At 38.5% G+C, this 27,349-nt stretch overlaps 1 protein-coding gene across 1 annotated transcript in view; it reads left to right on the top strand.

Moving 5' to 3' along the window:
* Positions 1-11,979: 11,979 nt before the first annotated feature.
* Positions 11,980-27,349, top strand: part of sema3aa (sema domain, immunoglobulin domain (Ig), short basic domain, secreted, (semaphorin) 3Aa) — a 37,122-nt gene continuing 21,752 nt past the window's right edge. The window contains exons 1-2 of the mRNA XM_051691700.1: positions 11,980-12,524; positions 26,958-27,118. Coding sequence (XP_051547660.1) covers positions 12,413-12,524; positions 26,958-27,118 — 273 coding nt within the window. The 5' untranslated portion in view covers positions 11,980-12,412. The remainder of the gene's footprint in view (positions 12,525-26,957; positions 27,119-27,349) is intronic.

The raw sequence follows: 27,349 nt of genomic DNA, 5'->3' as shown, positions 1-27,349 counted from the left end.
TTCCCAAACTAAGAGCCAAATATTTATTCCATGAGCCAATTGTCATTTTCATGAACGCCAATGCTAGCTGTTGAATAGCCTATTACTGTTTCACTAAAGCAACCACAGAATGCACTCAAGACATCCCAGATGGATAGCATGTCATTATGGAACGAGGACAAAAAAAGGCTTATTTCTGTTCAAAAATCTGCAGACCCAGTGAAATGCATACCAGGGACAGAGCACATCCCATTTCAATTAAGTATCTTGGTTAACTGAAGAATTCCCACAGTGTAAATCAGTGTTGTCCTCATTCTAATCACTTGACCCCTTCTCCTGTAGGGAAATGCCCTAAACTTGCTTATTATTTGACAATAAAAGATAATGTAGTGATTAATTTGAGGTAATAAATTATAATAATAAAAAATATTGGTAAGCAAATTATGGAATTTCATCATAGCCTAAGGAATGTTTGTCATATTACACAGAAAACAGATATTACTCTACACAACATAGATTTAGAAACAGTTACATGAAACAACTCAGACCATGCAAACCGTTTTCTTCAAAAATGTAATTTTTCCTGTTTCATTACACTATTTTTACTTCATTTCATCTTGAGTCTTGCAAGTGACCGAATTACTTGCTCGAAAAATGTACTATTTATTTTTTAGAAAGATGAAATTTTTTGAAATATTATCCATCTCATCTGCTTTGAATAAATCAAACAACTCTCTTGGAATAAATTCTCTGTCTCTGGCAATCAATGTATCCTGTAGAGAGAGCTTGTCTTTGGAGGTAACTGGTCACACAGGATATTCAAATGAAAGTTTAGCTGAAGTCACTTTATTGTGAAGATATGCATTTTATCTCCTGCGCCTGTCAGTTGTATTTGACCATAAGCGAGGTATAATTTTTCGCTAGCGTGATTGTTTTGCCACAGGGGGGTAAGGAATGAGAGCAGGACAGTGGCGGTGTGGACGTGCGCGTGCCGGCATTTAGTGTAATTTGCATGCAGAAACATCCCTTCATTATCCTAAATGGCAAGCGAACAATTTGTCTTGCCCTCCATTATTTCCTGAATAGCTCTTGACTTGCCTTATTCACTAATGTGTACGTAACCCAATTGTGGGCCACATTTAACAAAAGCTTGTGAGCTTTCCAAAAGCATGTCCTGCATTACATATGAAGATTTCCTGTGGGTAAAATGGAAATGTGTCCATTAGTCTGTTTCAACCCTGGTTTGATACACAGGTGAAAACTATCACAGACTGTCAATCCTGAAAAAGCATTTTAATGTAAAACTCTCAGGCATACAATCATCTGGGAGTGTCCAACCTGCTATAGACCAATTTTTCATCTGTTTTTCCTGTGTCCAACTACAGTCAAGCTACCCTTTTGAAAACGTAGTTAGCTACACTAGAAGCTATTAAAAGTAGATAAACATTAATGCTGTGGGGAGCAGGGTATAATATTAATATATTTAGAAGCTACTTTTAGTTAGTTACTCTCTAACAATTATATTTTCCTATTTGATAAGTAGGGTTATGTCAATAAATTAACCACCAAGGTAATCAAATTTAATTTTTTCAACTTTTCTTTGTCTATATGCTAAGGTTTCCCATCCATGTAAGCTGTTAAAGTGTTACACTTGAAAACTGACATTCAAATTCTGCTAACGACATCTGAAGTCATGCTGTGCGTCAATGTCTTTAAAAAACAGAAATGTTTTCATGCTCTGTGCATACACACTCGTGCCCACAGCTGGGTCTCATCACTACAGCCAGACACCCGGTGAGTCATTCCAACGCCACATCGCATTAACGACTCTTTCGCAGGAAAATGTTAAATGTCCAGGAAGAGCACCAGTACAGTTGAAAAAGTACCTATGTTGAAGAGCATCCAGTTATTTGCACAATCAGCCACCCTCATACTTCTGTCACAAACGCCTCTTTCCACCTGTGGCATTGACATTTTAATGTATGATGATGTAATCTTTTCAAGTTTGTACACATTCACATAAGGTTACAAATCACAAACTGACTCATTACACAGTAAAAAAAAAAAAAACGAGGTCTACACTAAAAATATTTAGTGATTAGTTGCATCTAAAATTTCTTGTTGGCTTAATAAAAGTTCTGCATGTTAAAACAGACTTTGGAGGTGGGACAGCAGTATAATGTTAACGTTTATACTTTTCCCGCCTGAAAAGATCTGAATTGCTGATCACCAGGTTTTGTTGTGTTCTGAGTGTGCTGGTGACCCTACCAGGTTTTTAAACTAACTTAACCAGCTTCATAAGAAAGACCATGCTGGTCAAACAGCTTTACCAGCTATATTTTACTGGTAAAAAGCATGGCCATACTGGTCTATACTTAGACCTGCAACAAACCAGCACTAATCAGCATAAACCAGCACGGGAATTTGCATGCTGGTTAAGCTGGTCTCTGTAGCAGGGTTGGAAGATGCTTTTCTCCAAAGCAACTTACATTACATAAGGTACACATTTTATCAGTTCCGTATGTGCGTTTCTGGGGAATTTAACCCTTCATTTATTGGAATATAGTTACAGGAACACGTTAGCACTGTGTCACCAAAATCAGCTTTGCATCTGGTCTTTTTTTCACAGTCTATATTTTTCACTTAAACAGAAAAATAGTGTGTAATAATAAAAATCGATTTAAGTGTGAAAAACAACCCATATAAATGGATTTAATCACAGATCGTCAGGTTTCAGAGCCCAAAAGAGGATTACAGTTGCTGGTCTCTTTCTCTTGTGCACAGATATTTCTTGGCTGCACTTCAGCTCCATATTAAATATGACTCCTCAGCCCGGCTGTAACGTGAGTGCCGGTGGTTAGTTTTTATTCATTTCACAAGCGTGTAAATGTTTAATAGAGATGCAGTCTGAACTGCAATGTCACTGTGACAGTTTTCCCAAGATGAAGAGCTCAGTGCCTGACAACAGGGATATATAAACTGAGACCAGAGATTCATGACATATAGGTCACATTTATATGAACCTGCGGTGCCCCCTTCATTTGCAAAAAAATAAAAATAAATATAAAATCATTACTTGGGGAAGATGTTTCTTTTCTGTAAGGTTTGTGTAATTCCGAGGCTGGGCTATGAGTACACGTCTTTGGAGGCCACACCCTCTGCTGTCCCTAGTGGCAGACCCCTTTTCCTACGTTAAGTAACAAGGGTCATTAGCAAACATGTGTTTTGGTAGGCTAACGTTAGACTAAAAATCTTAGCCAGTGGCCCGAGTGATCAGCTTTCAATCGATGCTCCATTTATTTTTCAACCCTTGCTGATGTAAGAGATGTGAGTGATTCCCACAGTGGTATTTTGTGTTTCTTTGGTTGATTTTCAAATACTTTTGCTCTCTGGTTATGGACAGGACTTTGTATGTGGAGTATTTGCAAACTCTTGTTTACTTACCTGTCATTGAAAGAACTCTCATTTTACTGAATGGTAGATTAAGTGAAGCCTATATATAATTTTCAAATAAGCCATGTTTATTCATCCCAATACAGTAATTGACCCCCCCACTGCTGAAACTCTCCATTTGATTAGGTTACAATTTAATTTCAGCAGCCAAGCAAAGAAGTTAATGCTCTTTCTCTGTCCTTCTTAACCCCAGTTCACCTTGACTGGGGGGTGCTGGGGGGTTTTCTGCAGGCTTAAGCCTTCTGATTGGGTTATATTGATGGAATAATGAGTGCTTTTCTGTTGTCTCAGCCGATCTGGAGTTAAGCTCTGTGGATCGGGCATTCACTGACGCCACACAACATTTACATATACATGAGATTTAAAAAGACCTTTTGACTCTTGGATTAGTTCAGCTTCCTCACAAACTCAGCTCGGCCTTTCCACATCAGTAGTGCTTTTTAGTAGTGCTCTGTCGGACAATAAACTCCTGTGATCCAAAGTTGAGACATGCATATCCATTGAAAGTCAGATCAAAATATACCCTGCATGTAGAGTGATTTAGTGTTTGTTCTGAACTTAATACTTTAGTAAAACAGTCCAATGTTGGTCTTTTTAGTACCACAGTCTATTACAATTTATTAGACTGTGGGAGTTTTAATTGCTATGTAAGTAGCACCAAAAAGTACTATTGAATTCCAATGGTTTTTTACATGGTAGGCCACCATTGTATTTCTTCTTTTTCTTTTTCTTTCTTTTTTTTTTTTTTTTGGATATGTAAAATTGTACTCCCATGGTTTTCTTTGAAGTACCTTGTAAATACCATGTTACAGTTTTTGATAATCATTCAGTACAATATTTTTTGTTTGTTTTTTTCCCCAAATTCAGTCCACTCAGTGGCCATTTTTGAAACGCTCTATGTAAACAAGTGGCATACAAGTACAGCTGCTATCTACTTGAATGGGGAAAGACCTAAATCCCCAAAACGGTTAGTCAAGATTATGATTAAAGAACAAATTTATTATCAGCAGTAAAATCTGACAACACCGGTATCATAAATTGTGCTTCTTTAGCTCAGATAACACACACACACACACACAAAAATGTTATTTTCCCGCCTTGTCTAGCTAGTGCGCATGCACGTTCTCAAGTTGTTTGCAGGCGATGTCTGTAAGTGATTTGCTATTTTACTTGTAAGGCGGGACTTCCTTTTCTACATCCGTTGACCACTGGACTTTCTCAATTCTCCCATTGATTTTAATAGAAGTGGCCCATCTGTGCTAAATAGTCTTACTGTTTAATGCCATCACTGTATCATCTTACTGCCATAGTACTTTTTGTAGGAGTTGTTTGTGTTTTACTTTTTTCTTTTCTCTTTGTAATGGTAAAGTGCATAATTTCTGTGACACTAGGGTCACCAAACAGAATTGCAAAAAGACTGACAGTTTTCAGACAGGTTTCCCGAACACTTTCCTTGGCTACCATTGGTCATAGCCCAAAACTCACACAATTGATCCTTCACAAAGCCCTGCCTTAAAATCCTGTCCTGTCTTAGCAACTGTTGCCCTGCCGCTATTACTCTGACATGCGTTTGCTATTTTCCAATGACAGCCTATGGAAGTAATGTGTGTTTGAGTACTTTTAATCTGGATTTTATCAAAATAATCCAAAAATGTAAAACACGTTGTTGCCGGGTCATTTGTAATAGTGGCATGAGTTACCCAGAGAGGATACACGCGGTGTTTTTCTTTCTTTTTTAAAATAATCTTTAATTAAATCTAGAGAAGAGCATGTTAAGGATTAAACTGTGTCAGCCCTCATTCCCAAATGAACATTTAACATCTGCAATGACACCTACATTTGCTCAAAGTTAAATTAAAGCTAATAATTGAACCTTAATATAGTTATGTATTGATTCAAGTCATAGTAAAAGTGATAGTAAATAAACAGTTCACAGGATAAAAATGAGTGTGTTATGAGATGTTTTAAACAGCTCTGTTCTTTTACGCTAATGTTATTAGATAGTTTAATCACTATTAAATGAAGTTTTTCTCTTTTTAAGTGACTGTAATAATTGTTTGCCTTGATTCTGATTCGCAGTCGCCACAGTCTTTAGTCAAATTGCTGAGTACTTTAATAATTTATTTTACAAAATACTTCAGATAAATATACATTACAATGTCACTTCATACCAGCCCACGTAAAAATATTATCTATTCCGTTTGAGAATAATTTGCCAAAAAACGCGTCGTTCACAGCAATCTTCCATTCATTCCAATGGGAGTTCTGCAGAGCTTGCCAGAGCGAGCAACCATAACCAAGGGGGGCGGAGCTTAGCCAAGGGTCAACTGGTGGAGCAAATGTTGCTATGTCTGACTGGTTGGCATGGTGTTTATGCTTTTCGAGGAAATAAACCAATGAATAGCTTATTTGTAGTTGGATCTGCATATTAAACTGGGATAGAACAAAGTCTTTTAAGATGGAAAAATTAAAGACATCACCCCCCAAAAATCCACTTTTAATGGTAGCCAGGTGCACAAAGTCTTTCCATTCTCCCTCATCTTAACTTGAGATTCTCTCACCGTAAACTACACCATGATACATCTCCATCTCATCCTGTTGTCCCCCGACTCACGTTACATCACCTGCAAGACAAGTCCAGGCACTGTCAGACTTTATGAATAAGATGGATGTTTTTTTTTCTTCCTCTGTGCTACTGTGTAAATCACTGACGTGTAACTCGAGGACCCTGCTGATGCACAACTGGAACGGATGCATCTGTGGCGAACACGCTGCGGGAAGCTTCCTCCATGGTGATAGACGGGAAGAAATTACCGATTAAAAAATGTGCTAGATTTTTAAACCCTGACACTTCTTTACTAATGTTTTATGAAGATGGTGTTCCACCTCAACAGCAAAATGTGATTACTCATAGCTTATTTACATGACCTGTTAACGTTCTGTTTATGGTTTAATGTCACAACGTTATGTCAAAGGATTTCATATAAAAAGATTTCATGGGGGAGGGTGTCAAGTTGGGGGCATGTGGAGGTGGAGGATGTGACGGTGGATTATGAAACTTCCGTCAAACGCAGGATAAGGACTATGACCCCTTTTGTGAAATGAAGAGTGACCTCTGACCTTTGCATTTCAGATGAAATGGAGGAAACTCCCCTTTTGCGAAGTGGAAGCTGGCAGGAGGTACTAAATGAACCAAACATACACTCAAGTTCTGAGATCAATGCCACATTCAGTACAGCTTCTGTGTGTTGCATCATGAAATTTTTACTGTTTTTACAGTTATAAATGCTTAGAGGGTTGTTTGACCATCATTTAAATGAAACAAAACATCTTAGGTAAATCAACATAGATAAACATGGTTAATATATTTTTAAAGATCTAACCAGGCACAATGCTACAAGTTTTCAGTGACAAGCCATTTGTCAATCTACTCTTAACATGACAATGCTGCATGACGTTACACAGTCTCAAAAAACATTTAATGTTTAATGTACAGTATATTGATGTATATGTGTCATTCCCTCAAAAATTTACTTTAAATCTAGCTACAATTTGTGAGAACAACAGAACATTCATTCTCATAGCCACCTGTCATCTCTATGCTAGTATAATAGACCTCTCAATCATATCAGGTCATGGAGGGCAGCAGGAGGCTTTGCCATTCCAGGAGGAATCTCTGGTAAAGTGATTACACACAGACTCTCTCTTTCTGGAGTATGATATAGCCCTAAGGTTACTTACACACTCTCTAGGGAAAAGGAAGCTTTTTCACCATGTCTTCAGTGATATTTCCCCTATTTTATTGATGTCATGACCATGCAAATCCTATGTCATCCTGTCAAATGCCAAGAATGAGGTTTCCATCCATCCATCCCAAAAACTGCTTGCATTGTTTTACATGCTTGTTTCTCATTAGCAGATGTGATTTGAACATGTTTGAAAGTGTAACTGGTTTCCTGATTTGTGTCTTTTACTGCTTGCTCTCTCTTTCTCTCTCTCTCTCTCGCTGGGCCATGTGTTGATTGAGCAGACCCAGGCATCTGAGCTGTCATCACAGGGAGTGGATGATGTGGGTAGAGTGGAGACTGAGTTCTTATGCCAAGCAAACATTGCACCTCTTTTCCCTCTTCTCTTGTTTTATCTCCAATCTCTCCTCTCCTCTACTTACATCTTTCCCCTCTCACCTTAACCAAAACTCCTCGAGGAATCACAGGTTGAGTGTGTGTGCATGTGTGGTGTACTGGTATCTGCTGACTTAGTGTTCAGGGTTTCCACACTAAAGTGATGGGGAAAGACCTTTCAAACAGGAAGTTGCTTCTGGAAGAGTGGAACCTTGAACATGTTCATCAGTTATCATAATAGTCATGACAATGACCTCAAAAGATGCAATCCAGGAAGGGAAAGGCAAGTAGAACATGAGAGTGCAGTTTTAGCTTCCATAAAGTGGGCGTTTCACACCGACAGCAATTAAATCACTGAATGTCGCCAAAATTCCGTACTGTTGTTTTCATGTAGGCTTCCTAGACAACTGCATGCTATTCAAATCCATGCTGGCTGGATGTTTAAAGGCGCTGTAAGTTATCTTTTTATGAAATTGTTTGTGGAAAATGTCCCTATTACCTGTCCCTATTATCACTGAAGTAGGTGCCATATCACACCTCTTTCTGTATCAGCCCCAGGCTTGGTAAATAGTGATGTAAAAGATGTCTGTGGGCAGTGGTCAAATCCTTTGTTAAGCCAATCAGAAGACTTTCTGCCTGTCAATCATTGTGCATGTTCACAGGCCAGCACATTTATGCTTGTATAAGTGCCGAAACGCACAGGGTCGAATGACAAAGTGCTCAGGGGTACCCATCGCCCTCCATCTGCTCATACAAAACAATCTCTAGTGTGTCTCTCTCTCTCTCTCTCTCTCTCTCTCTCTCTCTGTGTGTGTGTGTGTGTGTGTGTGTGTGTATTTTGATTGAGGGGTTTTGGAAATAGGGGGCATGGCTAATTCGGCTGGTCTGGTGGAAGTTCCAGAACTGTGAAAATCACTTACAGCACCGTTAATGCTGATTTGGTGCAATGGGGCAATGGGATTTGCTCCCACTGAAATAGAAGAGCATCAGTGATGTCGGACACTAATGTTGGGCACTGGGGCCTGGCTCACAGTTTGCATTTCAATTAATCCTAGATGTGTTCTATAGGGGTTCAGGTCTGGGCTTTGAACAGGCCAGTCAAGTTCTTTCACACCAAACTCAGTAAATCATTTCTTTATGGACCTCGATTGCTTTGTGCTCAGGGGCATTGTCATGCTGGAACAGAAAAGGGCTCCATTCTACTGAAAATGTTTGTCTAAGGAGATTACATGGTTGTATGCTCAAATTTAAGCACCTGCTAGTAATGGGTGTAGCAGAAAAAGAGTTTCCATATACATATGGCCATCTATGTGCATGCACATGTGTGCTTCTGCATGTCTATGCATGTCAGCGCAATTTGAAAACAATTTGCCTATAGGCCTAGTCATAAGTCATGCACAGATAATTATTTACATGAAGTGCATACTGACATTAGATTGCACAACTTTCAATCTCACAGTCACTCCAACAGGTGTCGAAAACCTGCTGCATTAGATCAAGAGATTACAAGGAACACTTTACAAGCCAATATCCCTAAAACAAATGCCATATTTATCAAAGCCTCTCTGATTGACAGGATTCATTTGCCGTGTTTCGAGGTGGCCGCTCCTCTGTGCCTCTCATGTTTCGGAGGCTATATTTACCACTTTGACACTGACAGGCAATTCATTAAGACATCATTAGTCAGAACACCCTGACAAATCCTCTGTACATTGCCACTATATGGGTGAGCAATGACCAGAGGACAAGCTTGGCATGTCACTGGATGTACTTGGAATGTTGTATCTACTGTGGGTGGATGGAGAGCAGGCTGCTCCTGTCACAGTCCTGTCACTCTGTTAGTCTGGGTTTTTGTGTGACAGGACCGTGGCATCATCATCCTAGGTCTGTCTTGTGTTTAATTTTCTGTCATTGTGTGAGCACACGGTTTTGGTTGTTATTTCCCTGCCGTGCTCTCCATGTTGGTCTCATGTTTCATATTCGGAACATGGTGTCTGGATCCTGACTTCTCTGTCTGGTTCGTTTTCGGTTGGTTTCGGAATCTGAACACTCATGCTCCTTGTTCTGTCTATTATTGGCTTGAGTGAGTGCATTGTGCTTATGTCATCTTGGAGGCATGCACTCACGACAGTCTCTTCGGTCTGTCTTGTGTTTCATGTCCGGAGCATGGTGTCTGAATCCTGACTTCCCTGTCTGGTTCGGTTTCGGTCTGTGTCGTGGTCCCGACACTCATGCTCCATGTGCTGTCTGTTACTGACTTGAGTGCATTGTGCTTATGTCATCTTGGCGGTATGAACTCGCATCAATAGTTTATGTCTGCCTCTCATGAACGCGGGTGCGTCTTGCGTTGCACTGCACACCCGGGTCACGAGCTGTCTTCACGTTGTACTGAGGTTTGGTCACTTCGGTCTGAGGTGTCGGGTTTGCATGTGGCCAAACTCTCGCATGGGTGTCCTGTCTTGGTTTGTCGCCTGTTGCCTGATATATACTCAGGCTTTGTTTAGTGTGGGAATGCATGGCATCGCTTTGTTTGGCATTGCTATGCATTCTCTCGTCTTGTCTTTCGGTTGGCATGAGAGTATATTGCCTTATTGTCTTAGCGATTTGCGCTCATGCCATTCGGGTGTTTGTTGTCTTGTGAGAGCACATGGCTTTGTTTTGTTTCTGTTTTGCCTCATGTCTTGCATCATACCCCGCCTCTTGTTTGCCCATTATTAGTTCATTTGTTACACCTGCCCTGCCTGTTAACCCATTTGATTTCTCTCCCTATTTTAGTCTCCTCATGTGTGCTGTCCAGTGCCAGTTCGTCTTGTTTGTTTGCATGTTCCAGTCGGTCTGGTTTCGTGTTCATGTCAGTCTGGTCTCCCCTGTTCCCTGTTTACATCTGCCCCAGCCTGGTTTATACTTTTCCCCTACAGGGTAGTTTATGTTTGTTTTTGCTATTTTTTGGTTAAATAAATTCCCCTTTTTTTCACTCCATCCTGGAAAGATCAGCATAACAGCATATGTTGTGTTTTGGATGCTGGTGTGCTGGTGTCTTCATCAGGCTTTTTAATTAGCTTATCCAGCAAGATATTCCCCTCCTAAAGAAATCCAGCATTGCTGGTCAACAGCTTAAGTTGTGTTTTATGTGCTGGTTCCCCAGCATGGCATGCTGGTGACTCTGCCAGGCTTTTTTATTAGCTAAACCAGCTTCACCTGAAAGACAATACTGGTCAACCAACTTCAACAGCTGGGATTTGCTGGAGAAAATTATGGCTATGCTGCTCCACCAGTTAGACCAGCACCAAACCAGCACTAATCAGCATTAACCAGCTTAGACCAGCATTGGAATTGTTTAGCAGGGTCTTGGTCTAACAGCTTTGCCACAGGTAAGTTTTGCTGCTGAAAAGCATGGCTGTGTAGGTCCATCATATAGACCAGCACCAAACCATGACTATTGAGCATAAACCAGCCTAGAATAGCACGAACATTTGTGTGTGAAGTTCTGCAACAGTTTGCAGGTGGACGCTTTTAACCTTCTGGTACCTAAGGAAGTGCGAAGTATAGGGTCTGTCTATCATCTACGCAAGTCTATTTGGTGTAAACACCTAAAGAGCATGTTTGCTTGTAAAGGTGATGAGATATTGGAACAGACCTGCTCATGAAAGCAGGAAACACTTACACGCTGACATGCCAAAGACATTGAGAGGTTCATGGAGTTTTCTTTTTTTTTTTTTTTTTTTTTTTTTGGTTATGTATAGTGGCTGGTTGAGCACACATTTTGCAAGCTTGTGAAATACCTTCACACACTCAGCTGGTGTTTGTGAGGCACTTTTGTCTTTAGCACTCAGGGGTGAAACATCACACATTATCACCTCTTTCAATCAGAGGCTTTGTTACAACAAGCAGCGAGAGAGAGAGATAAGAATGCAGAATTGTAGTGCAGATGAGGGTTTTAGTACTTGCGAGAAATTGCTTTTTTGTTTATGTTTTTCGGATTACCAGTACAACTAATTTGCTTGTCTCGTATTGTAGTAAGAGGGTTGGAGTTTCTTCGTGGAGACCAAAGAGGAGAATGTTTTTGGCAATGACAAACAGCGATGTTTAATGTGTCTCTAGCACACTTTGAAATAACAAAGGAAGACAAAAGGATGGATGGATTGATGTATTTATGTATGTATGTATGGATGGATGGATGGATGGATGGATGGATAGATAGATAGGGGAGAGCAGCTGGGAAGACTGATGAAGACCAGTGCATTGTGGCTGTAGAGTTTAAGCAATACAAAAAAGAAAGAGCAACCAAACCTGTGCAGAAGTCTCTCGCATACCTCTTTCAGCTCCTCTCCCTCATTCACCCCCCCCCCTCCCTTCAACTGCGCTCCCTTCCTCCTCCTTCCTTCCCTTTCTGCACTCCAGTGGATGGTGTACTGCTCTCTCGCCCGCTCTGCCTCTCATTCAGACTGAGCTGTGGACACAAGCAGAAGCATTCTGTGAGAGTGTGTGTGAGAGTGTGTGTGTGTGAAGCCGGAGTGGAGTGGCTCTGCTGGATCCCTGCTGAAACTCTACCTTTCCCACAAACACAGAGTCCCACTCAGCAGTCCAGCACACCAGGTCTGGAGAACCCATCCCAGAGGAGTACACCTTTACCCCCACGACCACTGAAACAGACCCCACATGGAGCAATGTGAACCCCTGTCTCCTGCCTGGCTTGGGATCTGATTTCGGATTTCCTCCTTGGGGACGAGCTCCAGGCACTGGATCTTTTGAAGTAAGGAGGGGCTGTGAGGGTCTCGGCTGTCCCAGAGGGGAAGCACTTTGCTCTGGGCACTGTGGGCTACAAGCCCTCCTGGGCTGGAGGCCAGCGCTCCAGCACCATGGATTATCTAGTTGGGATTTTTCTCCTGTTGTGTGGGGTGGTGTTATTTGGAAGTGTGGCACCCCAGCACACCAAAGAAAATGTGCCAAGACTCAAGCTCTCTTACAAGGGTAAGTTTTAGAACCAGACTGATCACCATATCATAATGCACGGAACAGAAACTTTATTTGTTTTTTATTTTGGGAAAATTTGTTTTTATTCTTATTATCTATCCTATACCTATTTCTAATCTCTAAGTCTTTTAGATTATTATTATTAGTTCTTTTTTTATTATATATATATATATATATATATATATATATATATATATATATATATATATATATATATATATATATATATATATTTTTTTTTTTTTTTTGCTAACACTTTACAATTTCTATTATATTTCTATATTAGTTAATGCATTTGCTATTATGAACTAACAATGAACAATAATTGTTTACAGCGTTGATTAATTTTGGTAAGTGTTCATTTATAAATGCACTTTTGTTTATTGTTTGTTACTGATAGTTTACGATGCTTTAACAAATGTTAACATGTTTAAAGTTAAAAATAAAAAGTTAATAATCAGTATATGTACAAATTTATTAATTCATGAATCAAATCGTGGTTCATCTGTGTTAACTATTGCATTAACTAATGTTAACATATACAAACTTTAACTGTGACTGTGTTTCTCTAATATATTTATATCTGTCATTCCACTATTTCATTTATGTCTAGTTTATCAATATTCCTCTCTCTTACTTATGATCTATTCTCATTTTGTCCTGATTGATTGTTTCCATATGTTCACAAGTGGTCTCAGAGATATGGATCTGTATGTGTTAGCTCTCCCACATGATTTTTCCAGTGCGTTATCCTATATGTTTAACTCTGTACCAGTGTCCTGTCATATGGCTTATAAACACTGAGTGGGGTATCATGGGTAATGACTGCAGCTGCAACTAGGTGTCCGTGGGCACAAGTCTAATTTCTCATGCCTCCAAATTGATTTTACAGAAATCCTTTGAGTTTATTAGCTTTGTCTGATTTTCACGGAAAGTACTAACACTCTCTCATCTTACAGACAAATGGGCGCACAAACATTTATGCACACTTCCTTGACCCTAGCATACTCATACAAGCTAAAGATGGATGGATGGATGGATGGATAGATAGATAAATAGATAGATAGATAGATAGATAGATAGATGCATGATTCTTTCTACTGTATTTCTTTACATTGCACTTGAAGGCTCGAGTGATGCTGGCCACTATCTGTGAATGGTGGTAACAGCAAATATGTTATTTTCTAGACTGTGCTATTTAACAAAGACAGCGAAGAGATCCAGACTATAGCAGCTTCTTTGTAACCCAAAGCTCCCACGGATATAAGCGGCAGCATTTCTGGCATATTTTGGGCTGTTTCCTTTTTAATGTAAGCTCCGCAGGCTTGCTGTGGTTCGTTGTTCAGGAACATGACCAGAAGTATACAGATCTACGCATGCTGGTAGTGATCCCTCTAACCTTTTTTTCTCCCTCGTTTGGTAAATATAGCTTTCTGTTCTGTTAGTGAATCTGTGCGTCTGGTGTTTGTGTTGATTGTAAGGTCTGTGTGGCATGAATTTACCCCACCAGGGTCCATTTAACACCCTCTCATTTCTTTTATAGACATAAAGATGAAGAAGGAGTGCAAAGGAAAATTTATTTTTGTCTGAGAACGTGTTGTTGGAAACGCAGAGTACTGAGATCGTGCAAAGTGAAGGAAGAAAGGAAGATCTGTCAGGACATTTTATTTAAGAAATCAATTGTTGCTCTGAGCATAGGCATCTGTTGTTTAACTCTGACAGGAAAGGCAGGAGACTTTAATATAAAAAAGATGTGGGTCCACCTGTGTCCAATCACATGTTTCTGAGTATGTTAATGTTATTGTGCTTCGAATGGCCAAAACATGGGGGAAACAATCCTGCATTGCGTCATCAAAATGCTTTCTCAACTTGTACCTCCTGTGAAATTTAGCTTCCCCACCACCCCTGTTCAGATTCCTATAAGGAATGTTCATGTGTAAATGTTCACATTTCGCAAGTGTTAGGCCTGTTTCTCACAGCTCGCATAAGCAGCGTGTAAGTAGCGTATATTTGTTTCAGCAGCCATATTAACAGGTTACAGCCTTCGCACTGTACGCATAAGTAGCCGGGGACTGCAAGTAATTTTGCCGTTGAGCTTTATTTTTACACTCTGTAGACCTATTTATCACCATGATCTTTTGCAATAAATGTTCTATAGAGCAAAATAAAATACTTTCTCATCCATTTTTTATGTCTGTCAGACTTGTTCTACATGCACAAACACTTTCTTTGCAGTGAAAATCTGACAAAATCCAGACGATTAAGCGGTTTATAGCCTTCACTTTCGGGTTTGGGTCCCATTCCATGTACAGCAGATTAGTTACCAGAGTAATTAGAGTAAATGTGATCCCATCCTCATATAAATTAGATTTCATGACAATCAAGTTCGTAATAATTCTCAATAGCCCACTCAAGATAACTATTTTACAATTTATGGCCACTGTCAATGGAAATACTCATACATCAACATAATGTGGTAACCCAGAATTCATGTTATTTTTTGTATAGAGCCACAGTTCAGTTGTGCAGCAGAGATGCTGTCAATGAACGTGTTGACTTACACGATCTTACACCGATAATATACTGACAACATGTCAGGCACAAAATAGCCTTAAACTTTCCTGTTTTCCTTTTTAGGGTTATGGTTATAACGTTTTAAGCAACAACAAAAAAAAAAATGATTGGCACACCTAGATTTTTGCCCATTATGCCGATTTTGCTTTTCATGTGAACACCTTTACCAGCGTTATTATTGGCTTACCCAATGTGCGCAAGTTTTGAGTGCATGTCTGTTTACATTTTGTCGCCAAAAACAGAGAATAACCCAATGATTTCAAATCTCATGTAAACCCAGTTTTCTTCTGTGTGAAACAGGCCTTAGGATTAAAATGGATAGTTCACCTGATATTGAAAATTCTGTGATCATTCACTCACTCTCAAGTTGTTTAAAACCCATATTACTTTATTTTTCCCATGGAACACAAAAGAAGGTGTTAGGCAAAATGTTAGCTTCAGTCACCATTCACTTTCATTGCATCTTTTTTCCAAACAATGAAAGTAAATGGTGAACCTCAATGTCTATGTTGGTTATGGCCCTGTCAGCAGACACTGTAAAAAAAAAAAATATAAATAAAACTTGAAAACACACATTAGTATACAATCAGAATAAAATGGGCTTTTTACAACATACAGGATGGTTAAAACGGCCCCACGTACTCTACAATTGGATGTTTCCCGTTGGATAATTTTTTTTTGTCTTTTTTGTGTGTGTGAGACAAATGTGTCTGATATGTTTTTGGCCAGTAGGATGTGTGAGAATGGAGGCAGGCTTAGATAATTAGACACCTGGCCATGGTGATAGTGCTGTGTTTGTGTGTGTGTTGGTGTGTATGTAATGGAGAGAGATAGTCATGTCCACAGGTGTTTGATGGCTCTTTTGATGCTGTGCAGTATGACAGATCGCTATTCACACCCACACAGTGTCTGAGTGTTAAAATGAGAGAGGAAGAGAGGAACGGCTGGAGGGGAGTGTTTTAATGAAGGCAGTGGGTAGAGAGTAGTTGGCCAGGAGAGGATAGTCGTTAAGTGAAGTGTCATTCATTCTCACCCTCTGTGAATGCAGCATAGTAATTAAGCCAAATAAACGCACAGACATGCTCTCCAGGGACACACACTCGAACGAGCGTGGAGAGAGACACTCACGGGTATCGCCTTCTCACACACACACATAGATTTATCACAAGCTGCACATGGAGTCTGCAATTCAGGGACACTCGCAGCCATGTCGCCTCCGGGGAGGCCATTCGGACGATCACAGAAGGGGAGATCCATCTTAGCGAGGCACAGTTGTTAAATGATGGCAGAGTGATAGATTTTCCTCTTCGTTTCCCCCTCCCTGTAATTATACCTCCCCCACGTCTTCTCTCTATTTCCCTTATACACTTTAAACTACCGTAGGTTAAAATTGCTCTTGTCAGGGCTATCAATGTATGTATCTTGTACATCCATCAGCATTGAGAAAGAGACTTTAGGCATTGGTCTTCATATATTCATCAAACGCTGTCGAGTTTAAATTAAACTGCCTTTTGGATCTCAACCTGTGGTTATGAGGTTGTGAATTCACACTGTAGGATTAGTGGTGGGTTTAAAGAGTCCATGTGTGCCCCAGAAACTCACATAAAGCATTTGAGATTGATAGGCTAGAATGGGATGGTTGTGGATGGTGTATATGAAGACAGTGCCCCCTGCAGGTGCAATGTGCTAGCACATGGGTGTGATTAGGGGGGTCCCTTCTTTATAAAAATGCAATCCTGGCTGTAACAAGCTGGAAAAATGGTGCATCTGGACTTTAAAGTGCTTGTGAAACAACCTGATAATTACTCACTACAGCATTATTACCAGGCTTCCCATTTCATTACGTTGTCCCATGGCATCCTGGGACTGATTGGGATGGGCGACACTGGGACGAGGAGAGACTCAGAGTCGTCAGAATTCAGCCTAGATCTTCTGAAATAGACACTCTTCACCCAACCGCACTGGATGCAGACTGAAGGCATCCCATAATAGCAGGCTGGTCGCTGGCTGCCGGGTGAAGTGCAAGCTGGCATTGAGCCAGGATTTGGGCTGGATGGGAATGATTATATGGAAAGGCTGGGAATTATGTTAGTTTCTCTTTCTATCTATTTCTCTCATGGCCTCATCTGTACAAAGCACTGTCTCTTTCCTGTCTCTTTTCATCAGAAATCCACAGAAGATATCGAGCCTTTATCTTTCTGTCTCTCTCATTTTCACATGCTAGTTCTGTCTCTCCTGCTTCCACTGTTCTTCCATTGTTGGTGAAACTACTTTAAAACTGTAGTTTCCCAAGATACAAGCTACTCGTAAGCTACTAATACCCAATATCTAACTACTCTGCAACTATTATATATATAAAGTACTGTGCAAAACTTTTAGGCAGTTGTGAAAATAGTGAGGATGTTTTCAAAAACCAATGCAATGAATCGTTTTTATTTATCAATTAACTTTATATAAAGTGCTGTAAGTATGTGTATATATATATATATATATATATATATATATATATATATATATATATATATATATATAAAAACTAAATCAATATTTGGTGTGACCACCCGATGCATTTTAAACAGCACCAATTCTCTTAGGTACAATTCCACACAGTTTTTTAAGGTTGTTGGCAGAAAGGATGTTCCAAGCTTCTTGTAGAAATTGCCACATTTCTTCTATCTATTTAGGCTGTCTCCTTTGCTTCTGTCTCTACATGTAATCCCAGACTGGCTCAGTAATGTTGAGATGCGGGCTCTTTGAGGGCCATACATCTGTTGCAGGACTCCTTGTTCTACTTCTATTCTAAGGAATATAAAATATCATATTTCCTATTAAAAATTCTGGGTAAATAAAACACCTTAATTTATAAAACTAAGTAGAAAAAATAATGACGGTTGATATCATTTAACTAAATGATTTGCTTTTGATTAAGTTATTGTAATGAATATTATCCAACTATTTTACATGTTCACTGGTTCATATAGTCCTAAAATGCATTAAGATAAACTTATTTGGCATGCTGTTAATATGCAATTGATATTTTTTGTTTAATATAAAAGAAAGAAAAAAACGCAATTAATGCAGCATCCTTTTTTTTTTTTTACTTCCTGAAACTTCACATGATAGGACAAACGTGTCCCGAGTTGTTTCTGGCAGGCTACTCAGCCTTCTGCTGCCTGCCAGGAATAAACCCAGGCACTTTTGTACAATGGGTGAAAATTCACCAATGTTTTCCCCACTTTCTATGGCTAACATTGGCAGGGTTGGGAGGGTTACTTTTGAAATGTATTCCACTACAGATTACAGAATACATGCTGTAAAATGTAATTTGTAATGTGTTTCATTAGATTACTCAAGGTCAGTAACGTATTTTAAATACTTTGGATTACTTCTTCAGCACTGGTAGATTTTTTCACTTGTTTTGACTATAAAAACTCTGCCAGTACAGTAAGACAAAATACACATGTTAAAAATACATTCTCTGAAAAACCTAAATATCTTATGCAGTGTTGTTTCTAAAACAAGATAAATCAAATTGATCTTGTTTTAAGGATTTTTAGATATTTTTACAGGAAAACAATACAAAAATTATTATCAAGAATAAGATTTTTGCCCTAATATCAAAGGTCTCACTAGAAAAAAAGAAATTATGATCCAACGTGAATTTGCTTGATAAACAAATATGATCGTGCCTGGTAACATGTGCATGTAAAATGGCTATAAATAGCATTTTAGCTTAGCGTAAAGCTGACAATTTACACAAGGTTTATTTCTATTTCTTGTGCTCCAAACTTACTTCAAACTTACTTCTCTGTCTGCTCGTATGAATGTAACACATCATAAGAAAGTGTTTCACTGCTGTTCAAATGCACTTTGGATCGCATCATTTATATGTATAAATGTTTTCCATCTGAAAGGACTAAATATTAAATGAAACAAATGACAATAAAATGTAAAGTAATCTCTTCAGTAATCAAAATACTTTTTAAATGTAACTGTATTCTAATTACCAATGATTTAAATTGTATCTGTAGTGGAATACAGTTACTTAAATTTTGTATTTTAAATACATAATCCCATTACATGTATTTCGTTACTCCCCAACCCTGAGCATTGGCATATATAAATTTATACTCGCTTTACTCAACTGCACATCCTCACACAGAAACTGATTGTGTGAATAAACTGATTGCATGCTTATTAATAGCACGTGACACATGCCCCGGGCATAATAAACACGGGAGCGTATTTTCTGTAGGGAGAATGAAGAATTCATCTGCAAATAGGCGAGTGACATGGGCAAGCTGCTGTATTTCTCAGCATCGCACGAAAATGATATGTTTCAATAGGTTTTATATCTGTATGTATAGCGTATAAAAATGCATTGGCAATGTACACTTAAATTTTTCTTGCCAACAAAGTTTGATATGAATTAAATCTGCCCATTTGATATTAAAAACATTCACTGGAAAATGCCAGAAGATTTTGCCTAAATTGTAATTACAATGTGTCCACTGATTTTATGGCATGTATAAATATACTTGTACAAAAAATGTATACCTTTTAATAATATGTAGAATTAAAATCTGCACAAAAAAAAAAGTAACATGCCAATTTCTTGCAAGTTCTTTGTGACAAAGTATAAATAAAATATTTGTATGATGATTTTTTTAATGTTTGTTGTAATGTATCATGTACCATAATTGAATCATGAATAATTACGATTAATCACAGAACAATGTGTGATTAATTCGTTTAAAAACAGTAATCGATTAACAGCCCTAGTTTGGAACTTCATTTTGTGTCACTACAAATTGTGTTAATCAATTTAATCAGTTCATTTCAATTAAATGTCTAAACAAACCGATTCACAAACATGAATCAGACCTTCCAATGCATCATATGAGAGACACGGGAGCATGTTTGATTATAACCTCAGTTAGCTTGACTGTAAAGCAGTGTAAAATATGGTGATGTAGCATTTTGTGGCACTAGCAAAAACTAGATGAGCTACTGTCATGCTGAAAAATGTAGTTAGTGTGTTACTGTTCAAGACTTCTCTTTACTTGTCTATTATTTTTGCAATCTCTAAAATTCGATTAGATTTTTCTTTTTTATCTTTCATGTCCTTCCTCTTGTTCACTCTCTCCCTCTATTTAATTTCCTCTTTTAGTGTGCTTTTGAGAACTTAAAGGTCACCTAAAGTCTTTCTGTTGCATGAATTACTGTATTTACTCAGTGGCTATGGCAGGGGTTCATCCCTTATTGACCTTTTTAGTTATCACAGTGCCCCGTTGTGTGCAGTCCTGTGTGGATGGCCTTCTATTAGTCCTGTTAGGGGGCTACTTTAATTACAACTCCCACTTGGCTTAGGGCTTTGCTCCATTAAGCTTCATTTCCATAAGAAGATTTATTAATAAACAATGTCTTTGATTATTCAGATGCAGTGCATGTTTACACCTGTTTCATATTTTGTCTATTAGGATACTGAGTAGATATTGAGTGTATTGAGTTAGGAAGCGATGCACCTGTCCTTGAATTTCAATAGTGTCCTTAGACAGCCATCCAGATGAGACAGATTTAGTTCGACTTGAGTGTGTGTGTGTGTGTGTGTGTGTGTGTGTGTGTGTGTGTGTGTGTGTGTAGTGTAGTAGTAGTAGTAGTGTGTGCTAATTTTGGTGCACTTGTGAGGGCCATATTTCTGTTAATTCATGTCAAGTCAGTTTTATTTTATAGTACTTTGTATGATATAAGGTATATTGTTTCAAAGCAGCTTTACAGAACATAGAGCCACAGTAAAAAATCAAACACAGTGAGCAAACCAAAGGTGAGATGTCCTCACAAATATGGTAAACTTAAGCTTTCACTCTCCTCAAAATCCACTCCTATTTTTTTTATGTCACATTATCTCTTTCTCTCTGTACATGAGCTGTCTTTCTGTTTCTCACCTGTAGCAGCAGAGATTTGATTCAGCTTGAGCTGTGGCTGCACAGTCTGTGGCGGTGCAGCAGCTTTAAACAGACTCTGTGGTAATCCCGTCATGTCGCAAACAGATTCAGGGGTAATTAAACGGTTCCCCATACTCTCCCCTATATCTGTGGATCAGGGCAACATAGGAATTTCATGTGGTCACGCGCAAATATTGTGTTAGAGTCTGCGAGAGGGGAGATCAGCGAGTACACTTGAGTTTTAGCAGTGCATGCACTTTCATGTGGAGCAACACAAGCACTTAGATTGCAGCGCATAAATGTAACAACACAAACAACATGATATTTAAATTTTTAGCACTAGATGCTTATGTTTTAGCTTACAATTCCTTAAATTTAATTAGGGCTCTCTTGTACTGTGCCCTAACCAGGAGGAGCATAAAAATTGCTTTTTATGCGATAAAAGCAATCTCTTCAATCTGTAAAAAAAAAAAAAAAGAGTTCTATGTCCTAAACAGCCATGACCACTGTAACGGAAAATGTACTTCTGCTGCGTCACAGTGGGTTGTCCCGCCAAATTGATGACTTGGACCAAATAATAAAGAAAAGCAGCCAATAAGTGCCCAACATTGATGGGAACTCCTTCAATTCTGTTTAAAATGCATCCCAGGGTGATACCTCAAGAAGTTGGTTGAGAAAATGTCAAGAGTACATGTCTGCAAATTCTAGGCAAAGGGTGACTATTTCAAAGATGTTAAAATATAACACAGTTTTGATTTATTTTGGATATTGTTTAGTCACAACATAATTCCCATAGTTCCATTTGTGTTATTCCATAGTTTTGACGACTTTAATATTATTCTAAAATGTGAAAAAAAAAAAAAAAAAAAGAAAAAAAAAATTATAATAAAGAATGAGTGTTTCAAAATTTTGACTGGTAGTGTATATATATATATATATATATATATATATATATATATATATATATATATATATATATATTGTAAATGAGGGATGAGTTGAAAGGATTTTCTGTGGAAATCAACATTATGCTTTGCATGCTCTTAGCTCAACTTGTACTGAACCTGGAATGTTCCTTTAAGGATACTGTTATAATAGAACTACAGCTAAGCTCCTTTAGGCAAAAACATATTTAGTAGCAGTATGTGTGTCCTTTGTAAAGCAGACATCAGTCTTTCAATCATCTGTTGGCTTTGTGAATGGAAGTTTAAGGTTTGAGCGAATTAGCAGTGGCATAAATCTTCTCTGCGTACAGAGGCATCTTATATATAAAACTAATAGTGGGCATAAATACCCTGATTATATATCCTGTCAGTATCACTGGGAATCAGATGACCCCTTGAGTGTCGGCCCTCTCTTAGCAGCCCTTCACAAGCTGCCAATCGAACATTCTTACCCCAGTCTTAGCTCTCATAGGCCCAGATACAGCACTGTTGCTAGGACAACTTGCCAAAACCTGCAACCGGTTGCATGCGAAAACAAGTTAAAATGAAGCAAAACTAGGCACTTATTCATATCCCAGGGCTTAAAGCAACATGCAAAACAGCGTGTTAAGCAAATCTCTGTTTCAAAAATCTAGGTTCTCTCAAGCCCAAAACCGACAAGACCATACCAAACATTTAGCCCGTTGAGAAAAGGAGAGCCGAAGAACTTTTTCCAAAACCATGTCAGGATAGACAATGTGTGTTTTGAAGCATGCCATTGTTCTGGCTTAAATAAACAGGTAGCGCCCAAAACCATCTGCAGCACTCTTTCACTTTTTATTCCTTTTTTCCTCACTTCCCTCACTCTCCTGGGGCGCCAAGTTGCCTGAGGCCGACCTAAAGCACAGAGGCGGCAGAACACACGCACACACACACGTTAAACCCCTCAAACACAAGTACACTCACCTAGACACTTAAAGATGCAGAGATACACTGTACGCCCTCTCCAAAGTTATATCATGTGGTTTTAGTCCTTGAGACTGCATCTTTTATTTATTTACCTCTTATTTTGCCTCTACTCTTCGATTTTTACTTTGTAATCACAAACACAGAGGCAGGTTGACTCTTTGTCATTTTGAATGAGTCAGGATGTCTTTGTCTTCCCTAATAAAAAGACCAGCTTTGGCATGCATAAATGTCCATGCTGAATTGTGTTGGTTTGGTGCTGGTCTAGCTGGTGGTCCAGCATAGCCAAGCTGATCACCAGAAAAAATGCTGGTAAAACAGCATAAACGTTCTGTTGAAGCTGGTTGAAAAAGAATATGTTGCTGTATTGAAACATACTGTATGGTAGAGAGAGGACAGGAAATGATGGAAAGAACAGTGGGAAATAAGATCAGAAAATGTTGCAAGCCAGACTCAAACTTGTGTTGCCCACATGAGCACTGTTGCTCAACTCGTCGGAGTTGATGCCATATGCCATGGCTCTGACATATTGGCTTTGCTCTAGAGTAGTTACTGTCTGCAGTTTTGCACTGTGTTTGTATTTTTTAAGCATGTAAATATTTTTAAAAGAAAGGGAAATTAAGATAACCTTGCATTATATAAATCATTGACCTGAAAGACTGAGGTGATTTATCTCCATCACAGCAGACCAAGAGACTGGAAGACACTTTGACCTAAGATGCACACGTAAGCAACAAGAGTTTTCAGGAGAAAGAGAGAGACCTTTGTTTAGCTTTGTGCTTCTTTCACACTCACAATCCATTTGCTTGAAGCTCTTATCCAGAGAGATGTAGCCCCAGATAAGGCATATGTATTTTTGTGTGTGTGTGTGATCACGGACCATATGAAGGCTACCTTTTGCGGCAGCCTTGCCAAGGCAGCAATTTAAGGTCTTCAGAGTTCACGCAGCAGTCGCTCACTTTCAGCTGAAGAATAGTGAAACTATCAGACGTGACTCAGATCTTCAGCCAGAATGGCAGGAGAGTGAGAGTGTGGAGAACTTAAGCTAACGGCAGTAATGGAGAGACTGACAGAGAATAAGGCAGAAAGGAGTCTAAGACTGAGAATATTTGGTACATGAAGGGATGTAAAGAAGGGCTATAAATGAGTGAGAAAGATGAAGATGAAGTGCGGGAAGAGAAACGGAGAGTTGAGATGAAGTCTCTTTCCAGGATGTCCTATTTTGTTCTCTCAGTCCTCCCCTAAAATCTGGCAAGACGATATCAGTGTGATTTCTAGAACTTTCTCTTAATTCCTGAATGTTAAAAAACAAAGCCTAAATGTGATCTCCTGACGAAATAAAAGTTCCTCAATGGCTCTTTGGTTTCCCCATAGGTTCAGCAAACTCAACCATGTTCTTATAAATAAATATTTAATTATTTACTTATTTATTTATTTTATTTTTGCTATATGGAGTTCTTGAGTCGAGGCTATATGGTTCTTTGGAGATCAAAACAAAGTTCTTAAAGTTACATTATAGGTTCTTCAGAATAGCTTGATGGTATCTGGATTTATAAAGAACCAGTATTTGGTGGTTATCTTAAGAACTGGAGAATGAAAATTTATTTGTGGACCTTCTCCTATATATGGGAAAAGAGGTTTCTTTTCCAAACAAACCCTATTTGTGGAGGTTCTCCTATTTGGCATTAAGCTGTTATACACTTTTTATATAGGCAGCACAGCAAAAATGAAAATTATTCCTCTAGCTCAGAAGCATCTTACAGTATTTGAGACTATGCTTCATGCAGCAGCCTACATCTCCACAAATATAGCTGTTGTACTGGTGAAAGTCTTCTTATTGAAGATCTTATTGACCCTTGAAAAACACATTATCATTAATTATTCACAGCTCACTTGATTACTAATTCTGATTGGTCAATCATGTAATTCTGCGGTCAGATACCTTTTATAATGACTGTTAAACTATATAAATATTAACTGTATTTATGACCATTGTCCCAGGCAAACAATTTCCTACGTAGTGGTGCAAGTTTTATGTGCCTCATTTCACTTTTATTTATTTCTTTTCACATAATAAAATAAAATCAATATTTCACTTAATTTATTTATTTGGTAAGTAGCCATGGAATAATTGAGATAATATACAGTCAACCAGTCATTCTATATACAGTTAGAATAATAAGTACCTGGTATCATAGAAGCACGTTACTGTACCTACATTTTGCAAAATGATTTTTACGTGGCTCGTTGTACATATCGCGGCAGTTTTTTGTGAAATGAACACTAAATGAGGCACTAAAACAACATTTTCACACAAATCACAAGAAAAGGGGCACATTATCAGTTCATAAACCACATAACGTAACCAACTACTGTAGGTTTACAAGCTTGTTGGGCTGCAATGAAATTGCACACGAGTCTTTAAGAGCATGCATGTCGACACTTGAGATGAAAGTGTCATAAAAGCACCACAAAATTACGTAGTTGCTTCAACAATTGGGTTTTTCACCTCACATTTGCATTTATGACACTATCTGTTAGCTTTGGGTTTAAGGTTTAGGGTAGTGAGGTGTTTTGTTGATTAAATCTAGTCCTTAAAGATTCACTCAGTAACATTTTGTTTATGTCGTCTTGGACACCTAGCGCCATTCAAATAGTTTTCAGTTACCAATGGCATTGTATAAATTCATAGTCAGACATGATTAATTGAATCCATGAATGAAAGTGTCCAGTAACAGGGCGGTTACTGAAATTAAGCATGTAATATTCGTTTTTTCATGTGATCTTTGCATGGCAGCCCCCATGAGGCTTCATCTCATTTAAGTGCACATGACTTTATATGTATTTTTCAAAATTACAATTCATTTATTTTGGAATAAAGCTTTTTAATGAGGAAAAAAAATTACTGAGTGCATCATTAAACACCTAGTCTGTTTTTTCATCTTAATTATATGTAATTTCTATTAATTAACATTAGTGTCTTTTATCATATTGCAGTTGCTGCTGTTTCATAAATGCAGTAAGCCTCATCAATTACCTGGGGTAAAATCACTGTAACATACAACCTCTTTTGACTTATTGCCTTAATATACAGACTCAGCCAGTGTCTGTCAGTCAGACCCAGTATCTGGATATATCTGGATATTGCTTTTGATCGGTTAATGAAACACTTGTGTTAGAGGTAGAGAGTGAATACAGTTGAAATGGACAGACTGACCTGTACCCATTGTGCAATTTGTCCTGTGGGAATGCTGTTCTACATTTGATATGCAGTGTTATTGACACAGGCAAAGGAAGAATGGTCTGTTTCTCTTCAACGCTTTCCCTTGCTTGATTTCTCTGTCTCTCTCCCACAACTACACAGATGTCCAAAATCTTAGCAGAGAGAAATGCAGATGGCTACTATGGGAGCAGATTGATCTGCGCTCTAGAGAGGGGCTGCAGGCTTTGCATGTCACTGCTGATTATGTTTCGTGTGCGTGTTGCAGAAACGTTGTCGAGATGTTGGCGTCACCCTCTCCCATGAGCAGATGTTCGGCCAGTGGCTTTTGCAAGCCATTTCCAAAGTCATTTCTCTTATTTACCTCTTTCTTATCATTCTCACTTCATCTCCTCTCCATGACTTTTTTGGGATCTAGTGTCCTTGCTCACTGGAATGGTGACAGTTTTTGTATCTCAGGTCATTATATTTGCACAGTGTCTAGTCTACTGCTGTTTGACAGATAGTGTCTTTGACTGTATCTGTCAAGAGAACTGTCAAAACAACAGGGGTTTTACTTGATTGCTTGTTCCTCTGGTGCTTGTGGACACTCTGGTCTTGATTTACTAAGATCCCAAATAAATGGTAGTGCTTGTGCAATCGAGCAAATTACATGGGTGCACTGTAAAGAAAGAATTTTCTTTATCAGTGTTTTTTTCTTGTTTTTCAGTCAAAATAAATATGCTTTAAACAAGATACATTTTTGACCGGTTTGCAGAAATTATTTGTCTTATATTCTCCTTAATCTTTATCTCTCTTGCAGAAATGCTAGAATCCAGTAATCTGGTGACTTTCACTGGATTTGCAAACAGTTCAAGTTACGACACGTTCTTATTGGATGAGGAGAGAGGGAGATTACTGGTTGGAGCAGAGGACCATGTCTTCTCTTTTGACCTGGTCAACATCAACAGAGACCTCAAACAGGTGAATCACACACATGCATATACACACATGGGGGAATTTACTAAGAATTAATTACGCCCGCTGATAGCATCATTTATTTGCATGCACTGTCTGTGTTGTTTTAGCACCTGATTCACTAAAGCAATTATTGAAGTCAGGTAACAGCAAACTCAGCCAAAATAAATAAATAAATAATAATAATAATTTCTGACTCTTACTGGCTCTTTAAAATGCTAAAAATGTGCTCGTCTA

This window comes from Myxocyprinus asiaticus, chromosome 47, assembly GCF_019703515.2.
Source record: "Myxocyprinus asiaticus isolate MX2 ecotype Aquarium Trade chromosome 47, UBuf_Myxa_2, whole genome shotgun sequence".
In the NCBI taxonomy this organism is placed as follows: Eukaryota; Metazoa; Chordata; class Actinopteri; order Cypriniformes; family Catostomidae; genus Myxocyprinus; species Myxocyprinus asiaticus.
The sequence above is the reverse complement of the archived record's forward strand: the minus strand, read 5'-3'. Positions and strand labels throughout refer to the sequence as shown.